The sequence below is a fragment of the Macrobrachium nipponense genome, chromosome 25, assembly GCF_015104395.2.
Source record: "Macrobrachium nipponense isolate FS-2020 chromosome 25, ASM1510439v2, whole genome shotgun sequence".
NCBI lineage: Eukaryota > Metazoa > Arthropoda > Malacostraca > Decapoda > Palaemonidae > Macrobrachium > Macrobrachium nipponense.
In genome coordinates, this window is record NC_087214.1 from 3,913,654 (window position 1) to 3,941,103 (window position 27,450).

At 35.8% G+C, this 27,450-nt stretch overlaps 1 protein-coding gene across 1 annotated transcript; it reads right to left on the reverse strand.

The window, feature by feature from the left end:
* Nucleotides 1-5,502: 5,502 nt before the first annotated feature.
* LOC135198962 (cuticle protein 16.5-like) lies at nucleotides 5,503-6,330 on the reverse strand. Its single transcript, XM_064226882.1, has 2 exons — nucleotides 6,327-6,330; nucleotides 5,503-6,002 (listed from the first exon to the last, which is right to left on the reverse strand). Exons 1-2 carry the CDS (start codon nucleotides 6,328-6,330, stop codon nucleotides 5,503-5,505), a joined length of 504 nt encoding a protein of 167 aa, XP_064082952.1.
* Nucleotides 6,331-27,450: the final 21,120 nt, after the last annotated feature.

Below are 27,450 nucleotides of genomic sequence, written 5' to 3' on the forward strand. Positions count from 1 at the left end.
GGCGAAGAATACAATGAATTGTGCCAAAGGCTAGATGAACTCGACAACGATGAATACTTCGAAACAATAGAGGGTCTCGAATTTCGTTATAAAATTCGTGTATTGAACGAAAAATATGTGATTACTTGAAAGCGGATGATTCACGTACTGATGGGGATGCTCGAAGGTTTTAATGAAGAATATAATGAATGCTGTTAAGAGGGTAAAGGAGTTATTTAATGAGTTTAAACAAAAGACAATGGAAAAACAAATTAACATTAGTCAGTTCCGGAATGGGATAGGATATGTGTTTCTTGGTATTGATGGTATGAAGACCTTGTTGAAGCATTTGAAAAAATAAGTGTACATATACCTGAAAGGGCGCGTGAAAATTCGAGGAAATAGAAAAAAAATATATGATCTTTATGAAGAATACGATGACGACTGTTATCAATTTGTTATGGAGACAGCGCAGTAAATAAAAAACGAGCAGTAATCTGCGTTTTCTCCTATTATTAATATTAAGGATATTTTTTTTTTTTTTTTTATATTTATTAGTTTTAAAACCTAATTCATTACCTTTCAAATAATAATAATGGAATAAGTTTCTTATCCGCCGAAAACCATACCAATTTTAGTTAAAAGGATAACGCATTTAGCTTAAAATAACATATTAAGTTAAAACGCTCAAAGATTTTACGTTTAAACTAAATCGTCATTTTAGTCGCCCGTTTAGACCTAAACAAAACGCCATTTTCCTTATTAGTTACAACATATATATATATATATATCTCGTTAAGAAGGAAGTCTTGGCACTAGCATATAATGAAAAATTCCTTTTAAATGGCTGCCATTGGTTATTAAACAAGAAACCTTTGCTGCTGACTGAACAGCAAGCAGCAACCTATGTATGCCTATGTCGACTTCAAACCGATGTTGGGTTTGAAAACACTTTGATGATGTTCTATTTTGAGAAACATTCAAAAGAAAATGTCTTTAAAATTAAAACTGTCCAAATCCTAATGTCATATTCAGAGAGAGAGAGAGAGAGAGAGAACCCATGATAAATGAATTGAGCCGGCAAGTTGTGTTCTATTTTGTTTTCTGTTTCAATGAACTATATTGATACAAAAATATAAACAATTTTTGAAGAGCGTCGTTGGTATCGCGATAATACTAATATATGTTATTCTTATATTGGTAACATTCGTTTGAAATATATAAAATAATATCGGAAGTTAATGTTTCACTATAACGGGGTTTATAGTGCATGTTTCCGACTCCCCCCTCTCCCCCCCCCCCCTCAGACACCCCAGGGCTGAATATAACTCTTCTCTCAATTATGCATGAATTCGTGACTGTTCCTTATTTCTCTCTGCATCCTCATTCAGACAGAAAGATAATAACAGTGACTGCAAGACGAACACTGACCCGTGAGAAGCACTATATAGGTCTAGGGTTTGGAAACTTTCCTGGATGCCATGTAGTGTATCGCTGACAGTATGCCGTCAGACGGTCGTAAATCAGTGACCCATGAGTAAGATGAAGTGCCGAAGGTTACAGGAGGCCTGTTGTGGACTACGGGACTGCAGACCACCTAACAGGACAAAGAGAGAGAGTCAAGTTAGACTGGTTGGACGTTGTATGATCTCCGTGGATGTATGACGTCATCGGGAGGGCTTTGTGTGGTTATATATATGCATATACTAATATCCAGTTGTTTACTTACTGATTGACTAAGAAGCCTTTTATATCCTCGCAGGTTATATTTACATAGACGGGGGAGCCTTTTTCTTAGTCACTGAGGAAGACAGACTAGTTGCTCTTATTTTCATAATATAACACGCAAACACATCCATTATGAAGTATGTATGCAACAGTGTATTGTTTATACTATGTATATCATAAAAAGGGCAATTCTTGGAAATACATGACAGAAAAAAACCCATCTGAAACATAAAAGCAAGAACGATCAAATGGACAATCACAATGAAGTCTTCGTGATTTTTGACAATGATATGACATCCTTCATGAATGATAGTGACAATCAATTACTCTTTAGTGCTGATGAAAAGCAAAGCACCAATGTAATGAAATTTATGAGGCCAAAATGAAGGAATATTTCCAAAGACATCTGCAAGTCTGGAAATGTCCACTTGCCTTCTTTCGACAGATCCGCTTACGTCGTTCACTTAATGTCCCTTATCCCTTACAAAACTCCCAGGAGGAAGAGGAGGAGGTGCACTGTAGGCATTCCTGAAGGTTCTTTGCAGCGTCCCTTCCATGGCCCCCTATAGCTGCAACCCCATTCATTCCTTTTACTGCCCCTCCGTTCATATTGTCTCCCTTCCATCTTGATATCCTGAACCCTCTCCCATCAATTGATGGGCTGGTTCCTCTCTCTCTCTCTCTCTCTCTCTCTCTCTCTCTCCGAATGAGAAAAAATAGAGCGTCATCTTTACGCTGGATGGATGTTGATACAATGGTGATGAGTGATGATGTTGGTGGTGATGATGAGGGTTATGATGATGGTAATGTTGGTGGTGATGACGATGATGGTGATTCTGATGAAGATCGTGGTGGTGATGAGAGTGATGATTATGATGGTAATGGGGGTGGTGGCGAAGAGAGTGATGATGATGATTATGGTGGTGATGAGAGGGTCGATGATGGTGATGGTGATTGTGATGATGGTGGTGGTGATGACGATGGTGGTGATTGTGATGATGATGATAGTTTTTTTGGTAAATTTTAAAAAACAAACAAAAGTAAGTAAAATCCACAGATATTATTAAAAAAAATGTATGATGTTATATGGGACTCTTAGGTTCCAACCTGGGAAGAAATTCCCGAGGAGAGAGAGAGAGAGAGAGAGAGAGCCAGCTCTCTCATCATGTCGTCAAGGTGGTCCCAAAATGAGGGGAATTTTTTGAGAGTTTTTCATCTTGATGCAATAGGTAAATCTTAATTTTTCACTTCGTTATCCGATATCTGGATGAAATTATTTCGATAATGATGTGTCTGAACACTGAACCAGTCGTAGTAGATGTCACACGGCCACTATCTAGGCAGGATGTCCTGTCCGGGAGACCACACGCCACATAAACTACTTTTTGACAATAGCAGAGAGAGAGAGAGAGAGAGAGAGAGATAGTAGCATCAACGGTTCTGTCTGTTGTTCCATATGGATAGGGTTATTCGTCTACTTAATAATCAGATAATAATAATATAACAATAATAGTAATAATAACAATAATAAACAGTTGCTCCAGATTTTCAGAAGCGAGCTGGAGGAGGTTGCCTCCTCAAAGGGAATCCTGATCAGGAGTCAAGGAATGATAAGGGAAAGCCCCTTGATACAGGCGAAGGGTCAAGGAGGAGGAGGAGGAGGAGGAGGAGGAGGGCCAAGTCGATAAACTTTGTTACACCCCGCAGGATTTTGTTTCCTTTTTTTGTGTGTGTTTCGCGCTGCAGGATTCCTATTCACCCTTTCTGCTTATCATCGGGGCGAGGTCGTGAATGGACGCTCACAAATGATATGCATTTCCTATGGGTCTAGGACAACTGCCACGGAGCCGACTGGCCGTGGTCCAGCTGGCCGTGGCTGACTGGCCGCAGCTCAACTGGCCGCAGGGACGACTGGCCGCAGCCGATCTTGCAGCTCGAAGAAGAGAGAGAGAGAGAGAGAGAGAGAGAGAGAGAGAGAGAGAGAGAGATTTATTATCTTTTGAAGGAAACCAGTGTTTATTTTTTGTTTTGTTTTTTGAAAATACCCTTTTGATTTTCGTGATTGTTGTTATTGGTTATAAACTCTTTTCGAAGAAACTGGTATTTATTGTTATTAATGGTTTGTAAACTATTTTCATTTTTTTAAATGAGAGCTTGATACTTTGCCAATTGGACTGTTTCCTTTTTTAAATACATTGTTGAACTTTGTAATTATTGTTAATTGTTGTAAACTATTTATTTCATGTATGCATATCATTTTTGGAAAGAGGTTTTCTCTAAGAAAAGAATAAAATGCTGTATTATTGGAATAAAAAATTTAAGAAAATAAAAGATAATTAAAGATAAAAAAAGTTATATTTCACTAAAGAGTTGAATTATTGGAATATAAAAACTGCTTAAAATAGCAGCTACATAACTATATATCTTAAGAGAAGTTATGAGCAATTCCTCTCAGATACGGTACTCTTTAAATATTTTCTGTTCTCAAACTGTAGCACCACTGATTTTATAAGAGCATCAGCTTCTCGGAATTTCTTCAATTTTATGGGCGGTGTTTGACCAGCAATCAGCTGTTCGTAATAAAGATCTCGTCCTCATTGCACCCTTTTCAAACTATCGATAAACTTCCATATTTGTAGGATGTTGCATCCATAGTTCATTTTGCAGCCTACGATGAGCAGCTTCGGACTGATTGTTGGTTCTATCCTCATCATTTATGCATCGTTCATAAACATTCCAAATATATTCTCGCCTTGCATAGTCTTCTCCTTTCACATCTCCAAAACTCTGTGATATTATCAGCTCCATGTCTATCAAAAACGAATATATAGCCATCTCTCACAAACTTTCCTTTGCCTCGCTGTGAGAGTATACCTGATGCCATTGTAGAAGGTTTACTGCAACTGAATATTTTAAACTCTAAACTTGATAAAACCAATATTTCCTAAATAGGTAATCCTAGCCTTTCAAAAAAAGGAGAAGAAAATAGTTTTACAACCATTTTTTGTAAAGTAGCATTGTTTCCTTGTTACTTGTTAATTGACATTTACTGTATTCAAAACCATTCTTGTAAAATAGCATTGTTCGATGTACTCGTTAATTAACATTTACTGCATCCAAATATTTTCAGAGAGAGAGTGAGTGAGAGAAAGACAGACAGACAGACAGAAATAATTTTTCCTTTATCTCTTCGTCTTATAGATTTACTGTATCTAAATATTTTCTGTGAGAGAGAGAGAGAGACAGAGACAGACAGACAGACAGAAATAAATTTTTTTCTCTCATCTCTTCGTCTATGGCCAGTTGGGCTGCGGCCAGTCGGCCCCTGCGGCCCAGTTGTGCTGCGGCCAGTCGGCCACGGGCCAGCTGGGCCATGGCCAGTTGGCCGCGACCAGTTGTCCCATTCCCATTTCCTATCGGGACATTTAAGATTTCTCACATTGTGTATAAATTTATAACTAGTATATACACACCCAGTCCATATACTATGAAAACGTAGAGACAATTATCACTTAAGTGAAAAACAGAAAACAAGAACTTTAATGGGGTATAAAGAAAACAAAAGGAAAACAATTAATAGTCGGTGCAAGCAATACAGAAACCAAGCAAAAGGAGAATAATTTGGAAAATTAATAATCAATACAAACAATCAGACACTAAGCTAACTTTCTTTTTATTTGGGGCATATGAGTGTAAATAAAAATGAGAAATTTATAGTAATAAAATTTAACTTAATTCCTGAAAGTTCCCACTGGAGAAAATGATGAATTTTTACTTTTCTTAGAGGATGTTAGATTAGAACCTCTTAAGAGCTTTCAGCTTACTACCTTGTTCTTTTTTTCTGAAAAGAGACCGATTGTTTAATGCTGCCTTCCTTTTTAGAGGGTTATCAGTCTCAGGAACACCAGACAAAGCTGGTGTCGTCTGAGGAGGGGTGTGAGGATCGGACAGTGGTGCATCCTCCAAAGTATGTACAGCTGGTACAGCCTCCAGAGAGGCAGGAGTGCCAGGTACACCCGACACAGCCTCCACAGAGGCAGGAGTACCAGAAATCACTGGTTTTGCTTCCATAAAAGCAAGAGTGACAGAAACCACTTTCACTGCCTGCAAAGAGGCGGGTGTGCCAGAATCAACTGGCATCGCCTCTGAAGAGGCAGGAACACCAGAAATCATTGGCACGGCCTCCGAAGAGGCAGGAGCACCAGAAATCATTGGCGCAGCCTCTGAAGAGGCAGGAGCACCAGAAATCAATGACGCAGCCTCCGAAGAGGAAGGAGCGCCAGCAACAATTGGCGCTGCCTCCAAAGAGCACGAACACAGGTCGTCACAGGTTTTCTACTTAAATTATCCTTGGTAATATTTATATCTCTTCTTTGGTTGACAGCAACACTGGAAATGGATATTCCTGGTCTATCGTATTGATTCGATACTCTTTCTTTTCCCTTAAAGTTTGAATTTCTTTTTCCATGATGTATACATCACAATTAAGTGAAGACGATGGATGATTGTCTCCACAATGTATACATCTGGCTTGTTTATTACATATGCCATGCTCTGGTTCACTGCATTTGCCACAAGTGGCAGGCTTGCCTTGCAGTTTCTGTCTACTGGACCCTAACCCATGTCCGAATTCGTGACGTCTCGGTCTTGGGATATATTGTTCAATCTTGAAATGTAGCCCGGCTGCTTTTACTATAGTAGGCAATCGAGTAGAATTAAATGTAATGATTAAATTGGGAAGTGGGACAAAGACTCCATTTACCTTCTTCTTCGTTCGTGCAATTCTTATTACACCTGGATCTTTTAATTCTTCTACAAGTTTTCCTTCGGAATACATCATCAGTTGGGGTCCATATATCATTCCCTTGGAGTAATTCCAAAAAGCATGTACTGCTCATTCTACTTTGACTCCTCCAAGGGGTGATAATGTTTTTAGTTTTTCAGTTTTTTTTGCTGAGGCAGTTTCCATTGTCAGCTTTCCTCGACCTTCATAAGAAATCTTACGCTGTCGGCCACAACACTTCACAATATTTCGATATACATTAAGAATATCACAACTAGATTCTTCCAGATTAAAAGTTAAATATTTATCATAAGAGTTTTCAAATATTCCCGGTCCAATTTCATATATATTTCTGTTCAATTTCCCTTTACTCTGTATTGGAGCATAGGGTTTCAGTGTAATTACACTTGAAGGTTTTTTTATTTTTCGAGAGGAAGGTTGTCAAGGGCGGTTCCAGCAGTCATCAACTGTGCTGATTCACTACCATCAAAGGGCCCAAAAAAAAAAAAAACTGAAAACCTTAAAAAGATATCATCAGCCTTTCATGGAGTTTATTCTTCCACAGTTCCACTAATGGCACAACCGCACAAGTGAGAACCGACTCCCAAATGTCCACGTCCCTACCATACCCCACAGGGGATGGCACAACATGATTAGAGTGGCCCAAGTGTAAGACAAACCCGCTTGATAGGACTGAGAGTATTACAAGAATACAATCATCCCCACCCTAATCACATTATGGGCACAAAAACCGGACAGAAATGCCGGTCCAGCCCTGCAAAATAGTTCCGCCTGATATCACTCAGGTCCGAACATTATCGGGCAGTTGATGGTCCTGCCTATAGGTTCCCACTGTTTGGCCTCGGATATAAAACCCAGTCCTACTATGATATCTTTTGTTTAACAGGTCCAGTAAATTTCAGCAAAGGTGGAAAATTCCAAAAAATTAATCTAAATATTTAGGAATATATGATGTTTGGGACTCTTGGTTTTGAACTCGAGAACAAATTCCTAGGGTTTAAGAGCCCCTCACCAAGTCAAGGTGGTCCCAATACGAGGGGGCTCCAGAGTAGAACAGGACTGTAAATTCATGGTGGAAAGAAAGGCACATAACGTCGACAAATTGGTCAACTATATTGCTTAAGTGTATACAAACCACAGCAGATAAAATTACAATTTTTATTTCTACATGTAGTACACATTTTCGCTATTGTTTACATAAGAACGATTGCCTATCAATGGCGCCAGGCTGTGCACGTCCAACCTCTCCTCTCTATATCAATGGGATTACCGTAAAAACATAAACTAGACTATAAATGTCATAAAGGTAATGACCTCAAGAAATATGTGAATTTTTCCCTGTGATTTTATTACTGGCCACCATAAATCAACGAGACTTTTTATCCTAGCCAACGTTGTGACTGTAGCCATTACATTATTACTGGCCACCCCATAAATATCCCCATCACTACACGTAATACTTGAATCTTCTTGAGTTGTCGCAGTTTAAACTGAGAATGTTAGGATAAGATACTTGAAGCTTTAGGGTGTTGCTATTCTCTCCTCTAGATTATCATTTCAATATTCTTTGCCAGTGGAGTCAGAGGGAAGTTTTTGATTGATCGTGTTCGCGAATCTTCTATATGTGTGTGTGTGTTTCTTTAATCCATGAATCTGCATAACTCAGTCACTTGGCACTTTATAGATATCATAGTCTCATAATCCTGTGGGCACCCAATTTACATTAGCAGTGTTACTGTGTCCTCAAGATGCTTAACTTGGCAGATCGATCAAGATGCTTAACTTGGCAGATCGATTTCCATTTCTCCTTGACCCCCCTCAAATTTGTAAGTGAATGAGAGCCACTGCAAATCTTATCAACTGATATGAGCTGACCTTTCAGATTTGTGGAATGTAAGGATAGGAGTCATGGACTGGAAGGCTATGGTAAATTAAACTGATGCAAATCCCTGCCTATTTTTATTTTATTTTATCTAATTATTTTTTGCAGAAGAAGGCAGGAAAACAGTGAATGGGATACAGGAGAATTATGAATGAATTTACTTCTTGAAAAAAAAGCAATATTTTGGTTGTAGCTATTTGCTCAGTAACCCTCAGGAGCCGCTGTAATAATCAATATGCAGCACCCCAGGCTGGTAAAACTCTGAGGTCGGCTAATTTAAGAAAAAAAATCAATAGAAAGAGGAAGATATGCAAATGCAAATGGTGTAAGAAAAGTTCTCAAATATTTTCCCTACCTTCCATGAGTTGAAAATAACTATTTGGGTCCTCTTTTACAAAACAATCGTAAATTTTACGAATTATACATGATTTTTCTAATAAATAAATTTATTATATTTTGTAAAATTATAATTACAGCTCATATAATATCAAAACAAATAAGAAATAAAACTAGTAACAAATTCTGAGTATATTTGTTGTGAAACATTTACGTAAATTTACAGAGAACGAAGAGTCAGTAACTTTTCAATTTCTACTGTACTTTTCTACTATTTCTTTGTGCTTTTCCTTGCAAAATTACATTTATAACTGACATGCTATCATAAGAATAAGAATTAGACCAACAGCAACACCTTGGTATATTTATGAGCAAATTCGCAAAAAGACTTCATGTGAGACAGAAAGGCAGTATACATATCCTACTTTGTGTCAAGATCAAAACTAAGCCCTGAGGAACCACTGAGTGACGTCTCTCAGCTTATCCAGTCTAAAAGGTGCCATTAGTGAATTTATGGGCTATAGAAGCAATGGCACCACTTTCCTGCCTGATTCCCCCAAATCGATGGTGCGCAATATTGTTACTCACCATGAGTGAATCCGTCATCCACCCAAAACCTGTTATTGCTACCCGTGAGCATATATGTCCATTACAGGTTAATATATTTAGAATGCATCTACTGTAATTACTATTACAAATACAGGGCTTTTTTTTAAACGACCATTCATTTTACATTGAATAAAAGCATCATCATAGTGAAGATGAGCATTTTAATTTCCAATTTATCCAGGGTCAAGGTTTAGTCACAGTGACATTGACTTTAATTAATGCAGTTTACTAACAAACAGTTTTCTGTTAATGATGGCTACTGTTGACAGGCCTTGTAGGAGTGCCTCCGGCCGAAAAGGTTGGTAACCACTGAGTAAATGTTGATATCCCAAAGTATTTTCTTAAGAATTTAAATCAAAATGTGTTTTATTTTATTAATATAATATATTTCTTTTGTTTGATAAGTTTTTTTATTTTTATTACATAATTAATTATTAACTCTTTATTTCCATTCCATTAAATAAGAAACGGAAATGATCCTTGCTCGGGAGTGACATAACATCAACTCGATTGACTTATATTTCCCGTTAATCGACATTTTTATAGGTTGAAAAGACCATAAAAGAGTTTTTTTACGAATGAAGGCGCTACTTAACTGAACTTGCTACCTATTTTGGTCTAAAATGAAAATTTACTCTACTTTGAATTCGGGAATCCAGACTTACAATAATTTCCTTACCATTATAAGTTGACCTTCTGTACTATAACGTGTATACGATACACGATAATTCCCGATATATGTAAGTATTACTGGAAACGCAACGATAATTTGAACCTTTTCGTCAACTTGTAGGAATTTAGAAGATTCAAGGCATCTAAGGCCATTTCATTCACCGCCTGAAAATATGTGAAGCTCAATAGAAGTAGAAGGCAAAGAAGAGATGGAAAGGTAACAGACAAATAATATGTACCCTCTCTCTCTCTCTCACTCTTTCGAAAGTTCGAAACGTTTTGTAGTGAAGCTATGTTTCTGTCAATTTTGTTCATCGTCACGAACACGTCCGTTATTTGCAATACTTCCCAGAGAATGGATAATGGTTCTGTCTTGTTTCAAGGTCATTCCGTTGAATATAGTAGTTGGCGAAAAGACTGATGGTTATGGTTCGTTACCAGGATTATAATTCAGTTTTTAATTATGCTACAGGTCATTATTAGCAATATAACGAATGATATCGACGATTTTTTTTATTTAGCCTTACATTAATAGATATAAAGATATATTGTTGTAAGTGAAACACAGCTATATTATGAAATTAAACGATCATTTGGAACGATTATTTGGTCTGATACATCACTGATAACTGTCATGTGAAATCAACTTGCCCTTGGCGCCATCCCTACAGGTTTCCATTTTCGATAAACCGGACTAAAGACCGATATGACGAGAAGAGAAAGAACCCAAAACAATCTTGAAATGATGTAGAAGAGCAGAAAAGAAAGTTAAAGAAAAAATAGCCCCAGGAAGCAACATCGTAATATATAGAATTCCATGTTTGGATTGCCCTTCCTTTTATATCGGCAATCTAGTAAGGATTTAGAAGTACAAAATAAACAGCATACGTATTCTGTCAAAACTGGGCAAACATCCAGTGGTGTATTCACAGTTGTTTAATTTTAATCTTAGCCCTGGCATGTACCTTTTATTTGGACCCCTTGTATTAGCAAAAATGTTCAAGAATGATCTAAAAGATAAAAATCACTTGACAAGTACAAATTAGTTTTTTTTCGTATAAATACTGTTCACCTTTCAAAACTTGATATTGTTTACTAAATGGAGAATCATCGAGTTGTACCGTATGCCTTATTTATTTAGAATGGCGCTGCTTCCCTCGCAATGGCATTTAAGATCCAATTTCCTATTTTTTATTATTATTATTTTTTTTTTTTTTTTTTTTTGCAGTTTTCCGGAATAACTGCAGTTTTGTAGGTATACAGCATATTATTTTTATGTTACTAGATACTTCGAATGCTTATATATTTTTATCAATATTCGGCGTTTGCTTATATGTCATTCATTAAATCTAGTTTCATATACCCAAATGAGGATTACTCTAATATGCATTTTATCAACTGTATATATAAAAACGTTTGGCTGATGTGTTATTAGATATGTTTTGTTTAAGAAATATTTACTTTACTTTTCAATATTTGTCTGATAAACTGGACCAGTTTGAAGTATATTTACTTTAAAACTTAATTAATAAGAAATCACATTAACATTAATCAAAGATCATTTGAGTCCAAGTAAAGAATGGACGCGGAACAGTTTCAATCCCAGATTCCTAATAAGTAATAACTGTGGTGTCCTCTTCCTGTTTCACCACATGTAAACTTTCCCTCATATACTTTTGATCCACATGACTTATTCTATTATTTTTCTTTTTTATGTTACTCCGTTCAATTGCCTAACCTTTCTTCACTTATCCTTCTTTTATGTTTTTATAACCTCAATAAATCCATGTAACACTTGTCAATATATCTTCCTCATGCCACTTGCAGTATCCTGCCCAACTCTGGCACTCAGGAAATGTCATGAAAAAAAAACAAATATAAATAAGAAATAAATTCAAGTCCAATAAAAGCTCTGCGAACATTGTCATAAACATTCCTTTAACGTATTTTCAATCAAATACAGCCGCTCTGACTCTTTACATACTATAACCCCCATAGTGAAGTCAGTGCACCTCACGCAGTGCACTGTAGGCAGTGCTTAAGGTTCTTTGCAACGTCCCTTCGGCTTCTAGCTTTGGCTCCCTTTCATTCCTTTTACTGTTCCTCCATTTATATTCTCTTCCATCTTGCGATCCACCTTCTCCTAACAATTGTTACATAGCGCAACTGCCAGGGTTTCCTCCTATTAAATCTTTTTTAAAATCTCTCTACTCTCGATTTCCCTTTCAGAGTTGAATGACCTCATAGGTCCCAGAGCTTGGCCATTGGCCTAAATTTTATATTTTCATTATTCGGAAATAGTTCTACATATATCGCCTACTCTATAAATACCTCGCGAATGTTAGAGAACATTACCTTCACTCCTGGTTTTTCACTGCCACGGAAAACGGTGGTAAAGGGACTAGAACAAAAGAAAATGGTACACATGAATTACACAGTGGAATTAACCAAGACTCGAGAAAATATCTGTTTCATGAATCTGTGAAGTTCTTTGGCTGTGGAGTGTCTTTTCTACATCATATATGCATGTGATTTACTTTGTGACTGAATACAGCACAGGTATGGCTAATGCTATTGCTGTTTCTTTGTAGTGTATTAAAAATACTTGGCTTCCTTTTCCTGGCCCTATTAAGTTACGTTGTCAGTTGTCTGACACCATCTTGAAATTTCTCATTTTCGTCTCTCCATTAACACCTGCAAATCAATTTTTTTGGAGAGAGAGAGGAATATATTTATTACGAAATATCACTGGTAAATATCCCTAATATGAATTCTTTTACATACCTAATTCTAGTGAATCATTGAAGTGATTCAGATTTATATTTAATTTGGCAGAACAAGGGGTCCATCTTTACATTTGAACTGAAAAATGTTGTGTGGAAAATGCATAGAATACCACCTATAGTTTCACATCCTTTACCATTTTCAGTATATTCATTTTCCAAGTGTTTTGTGAAGAGTAGATAGATGTATTGGGTCTCGGAAAGCTAATGTGGACGACTTGACTGACCAAACCAAAGATTTTATCTTTTTTTGCTTTGTTATGAATTACTGGGAATTTATGAAATAAGTGGAACACTTCTTCTTCCCAGCTTTAACTCATTTTTATATGGGGTTACCGTTATGGATTCCTTTCCTGTGTATCGTTCTCGTTTATACCTTTCCATAACATATCTTCCCCTACACAATCTTGGTCTTCCCTTCTTCCACACATTCTTTTATTGACTTTCATCATCAAAATAAACAAATTCTGCCATATCTTGGCAACCGGGAATCGCCAATGAAGCGAAGAACAAAGTAATGTCCAGAATTGAAAATGAAACCTATCTCCCAAAAGACTTTTTTTTACCTGACTAATCCCAAGATCTCCCTGAGCTACTTTGGGATTTTTGACAACCTCACTTCCATTAAAAGCGACCTCAGCAGAAGTTTAATTGCAACAACCCCTTCACATTTCACATTTAAACGGATCAGATTGTAGATGATCTTATTCAGTATTACAGCATTCCTTATTCATTTAAACTTGTGAATGGCTTCACTGTTAACTCAGAAGTTAAATACATAGCGCATGAACACTCATATACTACCTATACAGTGTTGTAAGGAAATATGGAACTGATGTGACAGAATCAGTAAGCATATATTTATATGAGTATGGACGCTAACGATTTCAAACTAGTATGGTAGACTTGATGCGTGTCGAATAAATATTCAGGCGTGAAAAGCAAATTGACGACCTAATCAGTTGCTTGGTCAAGTCGTATACATTGGCTTCCCGAGTTCAACTGTTTCTGTCTAGACTAAAACAATTCTGAAAATTATAAAGGTTGGGAAGCTGTGGGTGGTATTTTCTTTTGAAGCGACCTTGTTCGTACCAAATGTAAAAGTTGGCATTGCTATTCGATAATATGATTGAGAAAAGTGTCATTGCAACGTTCACCGCCTCTTTGGAAACATAGTATACAACAAAGTTACACCTGGAATATTTACCAGAAATGTTTCAAGGAATAATTTTCCTTTCTCCAGTATTTTATTTGCACCTGTCAGCGGAGAAACATGAAAGTAAGAAATAAAATGAAGACATAATTAGCTGAAACGAATTTATCAATATGGTCATGGAAAGTAAAAATAAAGTCATTATATTTATATTACAAAGACGCAGCAATAATGAGAGCCATTATTTTCATTTCATATCTATATACAGTTACAATATAGATCATATACATCAGAAATGTAGAACAGAGACCCCATTTAAAGTATTTTGTGTATTGGATAGATGATTTTTCAGCTTTTGGTTAAATAAATTACCAAGTGCAGGCACTTCTGAAATTATGTGGGAAGGAAGCAGTCTAGTGAGCACCAAGCAACTGTATAGAATGCCATATAACTAGAGAGCTTGAATGGCGAAAACCCAGAGCTCAATTGTGGAAGCTCGATAATGCAAACAAGTTCACTGTAGATACCATGACAGATTTTTTGTTTTTGAGGATTCAAGTCAATGAAAGAAAGTGTGACAAATACAAGTCACAAGATGCTTCACTGAATTGATTTATTGTATTTGGAGTTTCCCATTTGCTGGGTAGTATTCCACTTATCTTATAAAATGGTAAGGGCCTGGAGAAACTATACGGGGTATTTTATACAGTTTCCACACATTTTTCAGATCAAATGTAAAGTTGGGCCCCATGTTCTCATTTTTTAGTTAACACTGCTAAATTAATGAAAAATCTGAATCATTTCTGTAATTCACCGGAATTAGTTATGTAAAAGAATTCATATTAGGGGTAGGGGTATTTATTTACCAGTGATATTTCATATTAACTATTCTCTCTCTCTCTCTCTCTCTCTCTCTCTCTCTCTCTCTCTCTCTCTCTCTCTCTCTCTCTCTCTCTCTCTCTCTCTCCAAAACGTTTATTTGCAGGTGTTAATGGAGAGACGAAAATGAGAAATTTCAAGATGGTGTCAGACAACTGACAACGTAACTTAATAGGACCAGGAAAAGGAAGTCAAGTATTTTGAATGCACTACAAAGAAACAGCAATAGCATTAGCCATACCTGTGCTGTATTCAGTCACAAAGTAAATCACATGCATATATAATGTAGAAAAGACACTCCACAGCTAAAGCACTTCACAAATTCATGGAACATAGAGATCTTCTCGAGTCTTGGTTAGTTTCACTGTGTAATTCATATGTACCATTTTCTTTTGTACTACAAGTCCCTTTGCCACCGTTTTCTGTGGCAGTGAAAAACCAAAAGTGAAGGTAATGTTCTCGTACATTTGAGAGGTATTTAGTATAAAGTAGGCTTTATATGTAGTACTATCTCGGCATGAAAATATAAAATTTAGGCCAATGGCCAAGCTCTGGGACCTATGAGGTTATTAAACTCTGAAAGGAAAATCGAGAGTAGAGAGATTTTAAAAAAGGTTTAATAGGAGGAAACCCTGGCAGTTGCGTTATGTAACAATTGTTAGGGAGAAGGTGGATCGCAAGATGGAAGCGAATATAAATGGAGGAACAGTAAAATGAATGAGGAAGAGCCACAGAACCTTAAGCACTGCCTGCAGTGCACTGCGTGAGGTGCACTGACTTCACTATGGGGGTCATAGTATGTAAAGAGTCAGTGCAGCTGTATTTAATTTTAAATGCGTTAAAGGAATGTTTATGACAATGTTCACAGAGGTTTTATGGGACCTTATTCGGATGTTTTATTTATTGATTTGTGGTCAGGATACTGCAAGTGGCATTGAGGAAGGTATATTGAGATGTGTTACATTGATTTATGAAAATAAACAAATCGGGAAAAAATGAAGTAAATCAACGGAATAAAATAAAAAAGAAAAGAAAATGAAAGAATAACAATTGTGTGGATCAAAAAGTATGAGAGAAAGTCTACATCTGGTAAAACAAGAAGATGAGACAGCTCTAGAGAGGGTGACCAGGTTATTAGTAATTTAGAAACTTTGATTATAAGTGTTCCGAGTGCATTCATGAGTTGAAAGCAGGGTCAAGACAATTAAAAGATTATACAAGGTGACAGATCATAAAGAAATTATATAAAAATGCAAATCGATAATTATCCATTTGGTAAACAATAACAATATTTGCAAGGTGTAAATTTTTATTAATAAAATATTAAACATACGAATACACAGAAAATTTGTACTTGTCAAGTGATTTTTATGTTTTAGATAATTCTTGAACAATTTACTGATACAGGGGTCAAAATAATACATCCAGGGCTCAGATTAAAAAAATTACAACCGGAAGTAAGCTGTATAATAGCAGACTCTAAAAGATTTCATGAATTCTTTCGCTCTGACAATCACTGATCTTTCAGTCCAATTTATCTTGTGAGAGTTATTTTAAGTGAATGAATACACCATTGGATGTTTGCCCAGTTTTGACAGAATACGAATGCTGTTTAATTTGTATTTCTAAATCCTCATTAGATTGTCGATATAAAAGGAAGGGTAATCCAACCTTGGAGTTTAATAAATTATGATGTTGCTTTACTTAGGGCTAATTTTTATATTAATATTTCTTTTCAAAATAGTTTTAGGATACTTCTCTTCTTGTCAAATCCCTCTTAAGTTTTGATACGAAATAACTCTTCAATGGTGTCTTCACCAACTCAAAAATGACACTTTGCTACATTCACAAAATCACTTGTTCTTTAGGAATTCCTTCGCAGTACGAAATTGGGAATGATGTCCGTTTCGTATTTATAATGGAAATAAAAAGTAAATAATTGGTTATGTAATAAAAGTTACTTACCACATGAAATATTTATTATATTAATAAAATATGAAATTAATGATACGTACTATGTCTAACAGATTTCAAATTTATGATCAAATACTTTGGGATATCAAAAATTATGGAAGTATTATATGGCAGTTACATTGACAACGTCTTTGAGGTTAGCGTGAGAGGTGTCGTTTTAGTCTCTATCACTGTAGCCATACGGCTGATAGATACGAATGCCAGTCTCCTCCCCTTCCTCCTCCTCTTCCACCACCTTGATTAAGGGCTCCTACATCCCCGAGAGGGACGGCTCAAAGACAGAGGAGTAGCAGAGAGAGAGGGCGGAGTGAGACTCACTCAGTCCCTCAGTGGAAGGGCAGGACCTTATTGATGCCAGGCCGTTCTTCACTGGAGGAAAACCACTGACAGACTTGCGTACAGCGCCTTTTTTTCAGATGACACTCAAAGAACTGTAAATATAACTCAATTTGGGATCTTGAAATATTGGCATATTTTTCACTTAGTTTCCCTAAAGACAATAGTTCTACCTACATGTCCACTTGCACGATGAATAGCATCGATCACATCGAACACATCTTCAGCGCATAAGAATCAAAGATGAGTTCTCTTTTTCTGCAATTTCTTAACGGTGATACCTTCAACTGTGACCTCAAGGATTTCATACTTCCGTAACAAACGATAGTCTTTCTGAGTCTTTTAAATGTAAGCACGTTTAAGTTCATCCAAGCAATTCATAATTTGTTTTGTATTCATTTCTGTACAACAAACCCGAAGCATCTGATGCTTTCTTTTCCTCAGTCGTGACCAGCTTTGAATAAAAATCAGATTTTCTATTTTCATTGTACAAATTTCCAGAGTATTATAAAATGCACACATAGTACTACGTTGGTCGTCTTCTCCTGGCTTTCAGCATTTCCTTACTGACAACACTGTCACCAGTCAGCTCCCATTACTATTGTGGAGAGACGACAACTATACAGTGCAATTACCCGCAATGGGAATCGAGTAAATTAACCAATGTTATAAGAGATGATTTACAGAAGTTGGTCGTCTTCTCCTGACTTTCAGCAGTCGCTGCCCTAAAAAGGCAAAACGCATTAACTCCAAAAATGCGATTTTTGAGATTTTTATATCAATGGAATCTGCAAAAAGAGGCCAATCTTATCCTGAAGGTATATTAAGCCTATCTTGCCCGTAAAGAGAGTTTTAAACAGGCAAAATGCATCAACTCCACTGGTTTTCTACATTATTTGAAGGCAAAATGCATCACAACCATTCTTTTGCGCCAGAATGCATCAACTCCATAATGTTATGGACATGATGCATTTTGCCTGAAAAGGAAAGAAGCACATCATGGGAAGAATAGTGCGTTACACTATGGACATGATGCGCTGTGCCGAGATACGAAATCCATGATGAATTTGGAATATGCAATATGCCACACAAAAACAATGGTTGCTCGCTAGGATTTGTAAAATGCCTGTCCAAAGAAAAAGACCAACAACATCGGCAAGTGCAGAAAAAACGTGCTCCCTTATATATTTCTTTCTCAGCAATTCAGGAAATGAAATAAAGGTTTGCCAGGCATTCTTTATTCAAACTCTTGGTTACAGCAGTAATAGGGTCATTGCTGAAACTGCTGAAAAATCCAAAGAGTCTATGGGGGGATGAACAAAGTACAGTCTGACAAAAGAGGCCGGCATATCCCAGCAAATAAGAAAGATCACTCTGTTAGTATAAAACATATAAGAGAAGTACAATCCTCAAATATCTCACTACAGGAGGGGAGCATGCGCCAAACAGAAGGTACATTTTGTTTATCAGAAACAAACTTGAGAGAAATGTTTGAAGATTTCAAGTCACACAATCCAGAATATGATTGCACATACAGCACATACTATGCAGTGTTCAAAAAAGAAAACACTGGATTTGGTGAGCCTAAGGAAGACATCTGTGATGTATGTGCTGTTTACAAAAACCTTCAAGAGGATGAAACTTACAGACAGTGTATATTAATTCACAAGCAAGTCACATTACTAAGGTACGAGAAGCTCGGAATGCCTACAATGAAGACAAAGAAAAAGAATGGAACTCAACGAGGCAGAGTTTATGCTGTAGATCTACAGAAAGTTCTATTGTTGCCAATGATTTGACGTCCCTCAAAGAGTTGTATATTCACTCCTCGCCTTATAGTTTTCAATGAAACTTTTGCCAGCATAAAGGGAAAAGAATCGAAGGAAGGGAAGACGGCTACAGCAAAAGACAAACATTATGCAGTACTCTGGGATGAATCAACTGCAGGAAGAAACAAAGAACATATAACTAATGCATATCTGTCTCTTATCCAGAAGGAAAGAGGTGGAAATGACTTTGTGTTCTGGGCAGATAATTGTGCAGCACAAAACAAAAATTGGAGCTTATATAATGCCATGGTAATTCTTGTCAACTCTGATAATGAAGTTAATAGCATAAATTTTAAACATATTTAACTGCAGGCCACACTATTAACAGAAGAAGGGATTTCGTACACATTCATGGCTGCCGATGGTATACATGGCCATATTGAAAAGTCCCTGAGGAGACAAGGAGATATATACGATTATGAAGACCTGTAAATGGTCATTCAAAACTCTGTCAAGCGACTAGAAACCCTTGATATCAACAAGAAGGATTTCTTTTTCAAGATACCAGAAATCAATAAACAGAGAAGAACAAGGTCACAAGAAGAAACAGACATACCATACTTAGAAACTCTTGTAGACGTCAAGTTTGAGAAAGGGGGAATAGGATTTCATTACAAGACAACCTTTCAGTCATGGAAAATTATCAATTTTGCAACTTCATCAAAAAAAACTGTTTAACTATCAAGTGAACTCCTTAAGACTCCCCTGGATAATTGTCCCAGGGGTTTATCTTCAGTGAAGAAGAAAAACATTGTGGAGAAGCTTGCTTATGCAAAAGATGGCTAAAAACCAGAAGAGGATTCTGGATAAATATGCCCGAAAACTCTAGGAGCGAAGATTTGCTGAAGAGTCATATATGTTGATCTGAAATAAAATTAGACTGTTTTTCCTTGAGATCCAAAATTAGAGGTTAATTTTCAGGTTAATTTCCAGAAAAGTAAGGTGTCATAATTTTTTTCTTATTACTAATACTGCAATCATTTTGAGTGTTATTTCTTTGAGTTTTTGAAAAGGAATTTTTTTAGGAATAATCTAAGAATGCCAAGTCAGACTGTAGCATTCAAGTAAAAACTAATTTTGGATTCTTAATTTTCTATAAAATGTATTGTGCAAAATTGAGGTTTATTAGTTTTATAATTTTTTTTTTTTTTTTTCAAAGGTTATTCTATTTTTTTTTCTCTTGCCTCTTATTGAAAAAGATATGAATTTTTGTTCAATAAATAATAAATATTCTTTACCAGACTCCAATATTTTTGTTTTAATAACCAGTCAGAGCCTTACCTTTAAATGCCATATATTAAATTTCATCATCACTTAAAACGATGGGAAAAGTAAAAAATCACATCACGTAATTATCTAATAACATGTAGCCAAGGTTTTCAGAGCAGAACGCATCATGTCCACGCTAGGACAAAGGTTTAGTCTGCTTTGGACAGCGAATTTGGGTATTAGTTAAAACATTTTGTGAAATTTAATGCAATACAATACTCCTACTAAGGTTAACCCATATGTTGACCAAATTACAATATGCAGATAAAATTAGCAAAAGAATTATGATGAATCAAACCTTTATCATTGATTTTCTCAAAACTAAGATTTTGGAGTTGATGCGTTTTGCCTTTTGAGGCCACTGAGCCTTACTGACAACAGTGTCACCAATCAGCTCCCATTACTTTTGTGGAGAGAGAGATGGAGGGGGATAATAAGTGAATGATCGACAATTATACAGTAAATTACCCGTAGTGGGAAACAAGTAAATGAACCAATATTATAAGAGATGATTTGCAGAAGTAAATGACAAGCTTTTTTTTTTCAACAATAATACTGATTATTTTGTAAACTGACCAGAATCTTGGTCGTTTTGCAAAATATTGAGAAATTTAGGTCATTTTGCAATCTGACCACGAATTTGGTCCTTTTGCATAATGGCCGGCAATTTTGTAAAATGACCAATTTTGCAAAATGGCCGTAACATATATATATATATATATATATATATATATATATATATATCTATATATATATATATATATATATATATATATATATAATATATATAGTGTGTGTGTGTGTGTATAAATAAAGGTGTGTGTGTGTGTGTGTATAAATAAAGGGTATAAGCCACGAAGGAAGAATAAACAGATCTTTCAACGCTCAACGTCCTTTTGCTCAGCAGATATGCTGAGTAAAGGAAGTTGAACGTCGAAAGATCTTGCAGAAACGCGTTGTTTATTTTTTTTTCCTTCGTGGCTTATACCTTTATTTAAGGATTTATCACGTTCCAAACTTTCATGATTCAGTTATATATATATCTATATATTATTATATATATATAGTATATATATATATATAATATACTGAATATGAATAATATATAATATAATAATAATAATATATAATAATAATAATAAGATAATAATAATAATAACAATAATAATAATAATAATAATAATAAAAGGAGCCCATGAAAACGCTAAAATATAGAGGGAAAATACTATATTACAGAGACTGCTGTCTCAATCTTTAGGTAGATGAATGATAAAAGTTACAGAAAAAGTGGTATTTATACTAAAAAGATCCATCCACAGCTAAGCCAATGTAAGTCACTCCCACTGATAATGCTCCTTTAATCCTCCTAAGCGTTGGTAGAATGAAAACTTTATCAACACCTGAATCCCATGCGCGCTTTGAGATGTTCATTACCTGTCTCTGGTTAATCAAACCCGATTCCATTATCTGACTCTTGTACCGGCAGTTGCTACTATAAATTATGCATGACAAATTCCATTTTATTCTGTGGAAATGTTCATTTATATGGTTGAAAATAGCTGAGTTCTGTTGTCCATACCTAACTGACCATTAAAATTGTATTAATCACTGGTGAAGTGATGTCCCTGTATATCCGATGTAAGATTGGTCATAGTCCAGGCATGGGATTTCGTACACGCCTACATGTGTCCTTTGGAGATGTCTTTTGTTGGATGTTAATCAAGGATTTGGCTAAGGTTGTCGCGAAAAGAGACGGATCCCTCTTTTTGCGACAAACTGCTGCAAACGTCGGATTAACTTTAGTGAGAAAAAGAATCAATGACGTGTGCAAGCGACTATGTGACTTAAACCACGAGTATGTAAAAATGTAGCTATCCCTTATGAAACTGTGTGGGGGAGGAGAGTGAAATAAGCTGCTATAAAAAACCTTTAAATGTCTTATATAATTTAAATAACAATTTTGAAAATAACTTAACCAAGTATATGAAATGAAAGCAAAGGAAGAGCGCCTACCGAAAACATTCGTCTATGGGAAATTCTTCAAGTTTACTCAAGTTACAAAACACAGCAAGTAAAACTAGGAGTTCGTCATTCACATTAATACGAATTAACTAATCTTGTTTTGTCACGCAATAGAGTAAAGCGTCAAGCGTCAGGTATTGTGGCTCGAGAGCAATATCACACAGCTTTCATTCGCTTCCCAAGTAACAAAGGTTTTTAAAAGATAAGAGTAAAATGTGCATTATTTTACTTGAGGTTTGCATACTTAATCATAAATTAAAACATTTTTTATACTGAAGTGTAACGGAATATTTCATTTCCTTTTTTAGATAACGTTGCCATTTTTTGCTAAATGTGAAGTGGTCCTTAGAGAAGACAGGAACGTATTATCGAGCTGACAAGAAGAGAGTGCAGTGCCATTTTTAGTAAATGTCAAAAACTTTTTTTGTCTTTCTTACCGTTCACACCTATATATTCCACAGTTGAATTGAGCTATTATTATATTTTTTTGTGAAATATAGTTATTCAGTGGAAATCTTAACTCAGAATTTGCGTGGTCAGTAAAAATGTAATACAGCAACTTAGGAACAAAAGAACAAACACCTCAACAAAAGTTATAATATTATTATCAAAGGAAAGGTAATGGTTGGTAAATATAATAGTCTAAATTATATATAAATAATCAAGGGAAAAACCAACCTTAATATCTTAAAAGATCACCTACAGCTAAACTAAATGCTAAACCAAGAAATAGGAAACTTTAAATACTATGACTTCAGGTAAGTACCTTCCAAATCACTGGCCAGAAAAAAAAAAACTAAAGAAGGAAGGCAAGAGATAATAAAAGGGAAACACTTGATATTACTCCTACCTAACGTTTACAAACTAAAATACATTCAAAATTTAATTTAGTAACCAGGAAAAATTATAGTGATTTAGAAACTTTGTTATTAAACAATCAGAAAAAGAAAAAAAATTAATAATCTTACAAATTCAAAATAAGGAATAACCATGAGAGGCTTGCCAGAACATCTCGTCAGGCCATACAAGGTCCAGTAGACCGTACTGCAAACAGGGGCGTGCAAATCTACAGGTACACAGCGATACACGATCATCTAAATAGCTATAAAAACTTCTCATACCTGTAGATAGCCGCCTTATACTTGTCTCTACGAGTTCCAAGAACTCATTGACACTGATGAATGGGTCAATCTGGTCAAGCTGGAATTCCTGTAGGTGACCCAAAGTACCACAGGAACACTGAGGGTGGTAGCCTCCGATAATCCGGACATCAACGGATCTCGCACCCCCCCCCGCCACAACTGCACCGTTCTATGTAGATACTGGCCAACTCGTTCGGAATCCTTTCGACGAGGGATGGTGCGTGGCCGGCGAAAGCCATGGGTGACTACTATGAGATTCAGGGTCTCTCTCTGTAACTCGGTTTTTGGACTTTGCTCCTTGTCAAAGCATCGGGTGTAGCTGAAAGTTGACATTTCTATATTTTACAACCACACAAATTTGGTCAGCATTATCAATAACCTAAACCCGATAGTTTTTAATTTTTATAGAGTAAAAATGATATAGCCGACGCCATGGCCAATGATTACGAGCCAAGAGTCGAATAACATTAAACACCTTTTGACGAAATGTTGCCCCGCCCATCCACCAGACAGAAATTCCATCGGCTCTGAAACCCAAAGACTTTATGAATGGCGGAACGATACATAGATGTGGGTGGGGTATCAGCGCTAGCGTAGTAATACTATATACTGTAGCAGTAGTGCCGCAAACAGTTATAGCAGTAAATACACTGAATTAAAACGTTAGGCCCAACTGCTGGGATCCTGAGGATCATTTAGCACTTCTTACAACTACTCGAGAAATTAGTTTTTATAGCCAGAAGTTAAATTTTCTAATCCAACAATGCCCATGGTAAGCCTTCAGTGGTTACCCTGAATTATAACGAGGCGAAAGTTGGTGGAGCCTCATGAAGTCATCATTCTGACGATGATTATTGGTGAAGGTTTAAAGCCAATATACGGTACCGGCTATTTTTTTTCAGTAAATAGGTAGATAGCCAATAAATAAAAATTGCCTGACATTGGATATAGCAATTATCAAATCAAGCTTGTCTACTATGTTTTTGAAAATTACCAACTATTCCCTACATCTTGTCAATCTGATTGTGACCTATAAAGTAGATTGTAATTTCTTAGGAAACCTATTTTGGGAGTTAGACTAATAATTGAAGTGTTTTTTGTATTTAATTATATTTTTGTTGGTTTGTTCATTATGACAATTATCAAGTGGAGAGGTTCCAGAGTTCATAAAGGTGTACTGCTTTGCTTGTATTTAAATTTGTATGTCATTGTTTCCAGAGGTTTAGCCTTCGTGACGTATAGCCAATCATCCATCGAGAAAAAGGGAAAGAAATGCTGTCATAAGTTACGTAACGAGTGCGTTCGAAGAAAACCTTTCCTCTGAGTAAGTTGGCCCGTCTTCAAAAAAAGTCACTTTTACATTATAAGTACCAAATTTATTCAACCTACGTAATGCAGAATACAGTCAAAATTTATGTGTAGATATAATATGTATTCTGAATAAGCGTTATATTTATGAAATGCATAGATAAAAAGTTATTGCGAAAAAAACGTGTTACAGAGGCCCTGAATCTCATAGTAAGTGGGTGACCACACACAGGGCAGCGAAGGATTAGATAAGCCGAGATCAAAATCTCTTTACAAAGAATGCAGAAGTGACCTTAAATTCTGTGGTAAAGCGTCAGACTGTGAGGAGGAACTCGAATTAACTGTCACAAATCACCACCCTTACAACCAGGCCTTCCACTCGAGTCAACACCTCTCATAAGAGAGGAAAACAACTATCGTTAATAAGCACTTCAGTAGTTCACTAATACCGGAGGAGAAGGTGGTAAACAAAACACCTAAGAAAAACAAAGCAAAACTGCAAAGTCATATGACTCCCTTACAGAGTTCATCAAACTAACAAATACAGCTTGAATATATGAGAAACGATACTACTATGGATTTCAGGCAAAAAATAGTGTGTTTTTCTTTTATATCTCCCATACTAATTATTTGATCAGAATAGTACTTTGACACAGCACTCTATAGACCTCCCCCTAATTTTTGATACTATAATGCATTTTCAAATCCCGTTGATTAAGGTGTTTACTCTTGTCCTAGTAAAGCCAAAGCCAAATCATTTTGGTAAGTTTGTTAAACAATCGAACGTATGCTGACCCTCCTTCACTTCGCTCTCCCTTCTCTCACTTTGCGAATGTCTCATCTAATATTTTTCATAATATCCACCTTTAACATTGGTATTTTCCAATATATTTGCCATCACAAGCATATCATTCGAAAACCCATAATGATAAGATTGTAAAAAAAGTAACAGGGAAAATAAAGCATGGTTTTGGAAGTCAAGAAGGTCGAATTATGGTTTCGTTAAGGTTCTTTTAACTGTGTAATAAATAATGAAACACACGTTTTCCAAAGGCAGGATTGATTGGCTTTACCCCCTTGAAAGGTAGAGTAAATGTAATTAAGTGTTATATAAGTTGACTCAAAAGTTTACGGTGTATTGGCTCACTTAACCATTAACTATCGTAGTTTGGGTATTTGCTGTGGTTTATGCCTAAGCAGTTTGTTGTCTCAGTGTTTGTTTGACTGAGGAGGTTTTCCCATCATATTCATGAATGGCATGTTACTTTGCCCCCGTAAATGCAGAAATGCATTTGCATTACGTATCCATTCCATATACAAAATGGAACAAGCTAACAATAAACTAAGGATTAGTCTTAACAAGTAAGAGAAGCTTCAGGTTTGTTGGACACACACAATAAGAAACACAAGCATATTACTGAATAAGTAAAATACTTAATATTTACCCTATAATTCACTCTACACACACACACACACACACACACACACATATATATATATATATATATATATATATATATATATATATATATATATATATATATATATATATACATATATATATATATATATATATATATATATATATATATATATATATATATATATATATATATTATTATATATTGCTACTTTCCAAAAATGGAATGTTTCCCCTCTTTGAAATGTCATGTAGATTGTGTAACATTTTTTCAGATTCCTAGATAGCTTAGAATAGGATGTTTTAAGATGTATGTTCAGATTTCGCATTGCATGTTGTAAAAGAATATGTATATTAACGTAGAATGTAAAAAGAGAGATCTTTGTCTTTTCGAAACTACGAATGTTTAACTTTTATGTCAACACTTTGAGATAAGAGGAACTCAGAGATCTCTGTTTGCTTCCCTAATCTGTCAACCCATGTGATAGCGAGAGAATTGAGTCTTGCGTTGTTATCAAAACATGTCAATCCTTAATTGTCGCTCAGACCCTCCGTTTCGATCGAGTAGAGCTTACGTCTTTTTTTTGTTAACAGGACTCATCTTGTACGTGTATGTCTTTGTCAAGTCCCACGTGGGAATTGCACATTTTGTATGTGAGATTGCATCAGATTCGAACTTTCTGGAAGCATTCGTGACAAGAACGTTTTGGGTCATCTGCCCTGTCGAATTTCCGTAAAGGAAGAAAATTCCATTCTATCTTAGGACCTTGAGGCAGTCAGATCTCTCTCTCTCTCGCTCTTTCTCTCTCTCTCTCTCACTCGAAATCATTGAGATTATATTAACGTAACATAAATTGGTCACTCGTAACTTGTGAGAATTTCATATTTGATATTTCTTAGAGTTTATTTAGTGTTATTCAGTTTATTTTTGTGGAATCTGAACAGACATTATTTCGTAACGGCGCCTGGTTTTTGTGAGTGTGAATCAAGACTGCAGCAAATTAAGAAGTTGGTATACCAAAAAGGTAAAGTGTGTTATATTTTTATTAGTTGCAACTAATAACTAAAAGTTAATGGGAAAAGTGTTTGGTTAACTAATAACGGATAGGAACTGTGTTTAACTAATAATGGATAGGGAGTGTGGTTAACTAAAAATTGTTAGGAACAGTGGTTAACTAATAACAGATGGTTGTGAAGGTTTGGTAAAAACTGTTGATTACAGTGTTTTTGAGTGAAAACATTTACACTTTTACACATTGCTTATTTTTGTGTTTGTGATTGTTCCATTGTTTGTGTACTTGTTCATTTTCTTATTGAAGTGTGTC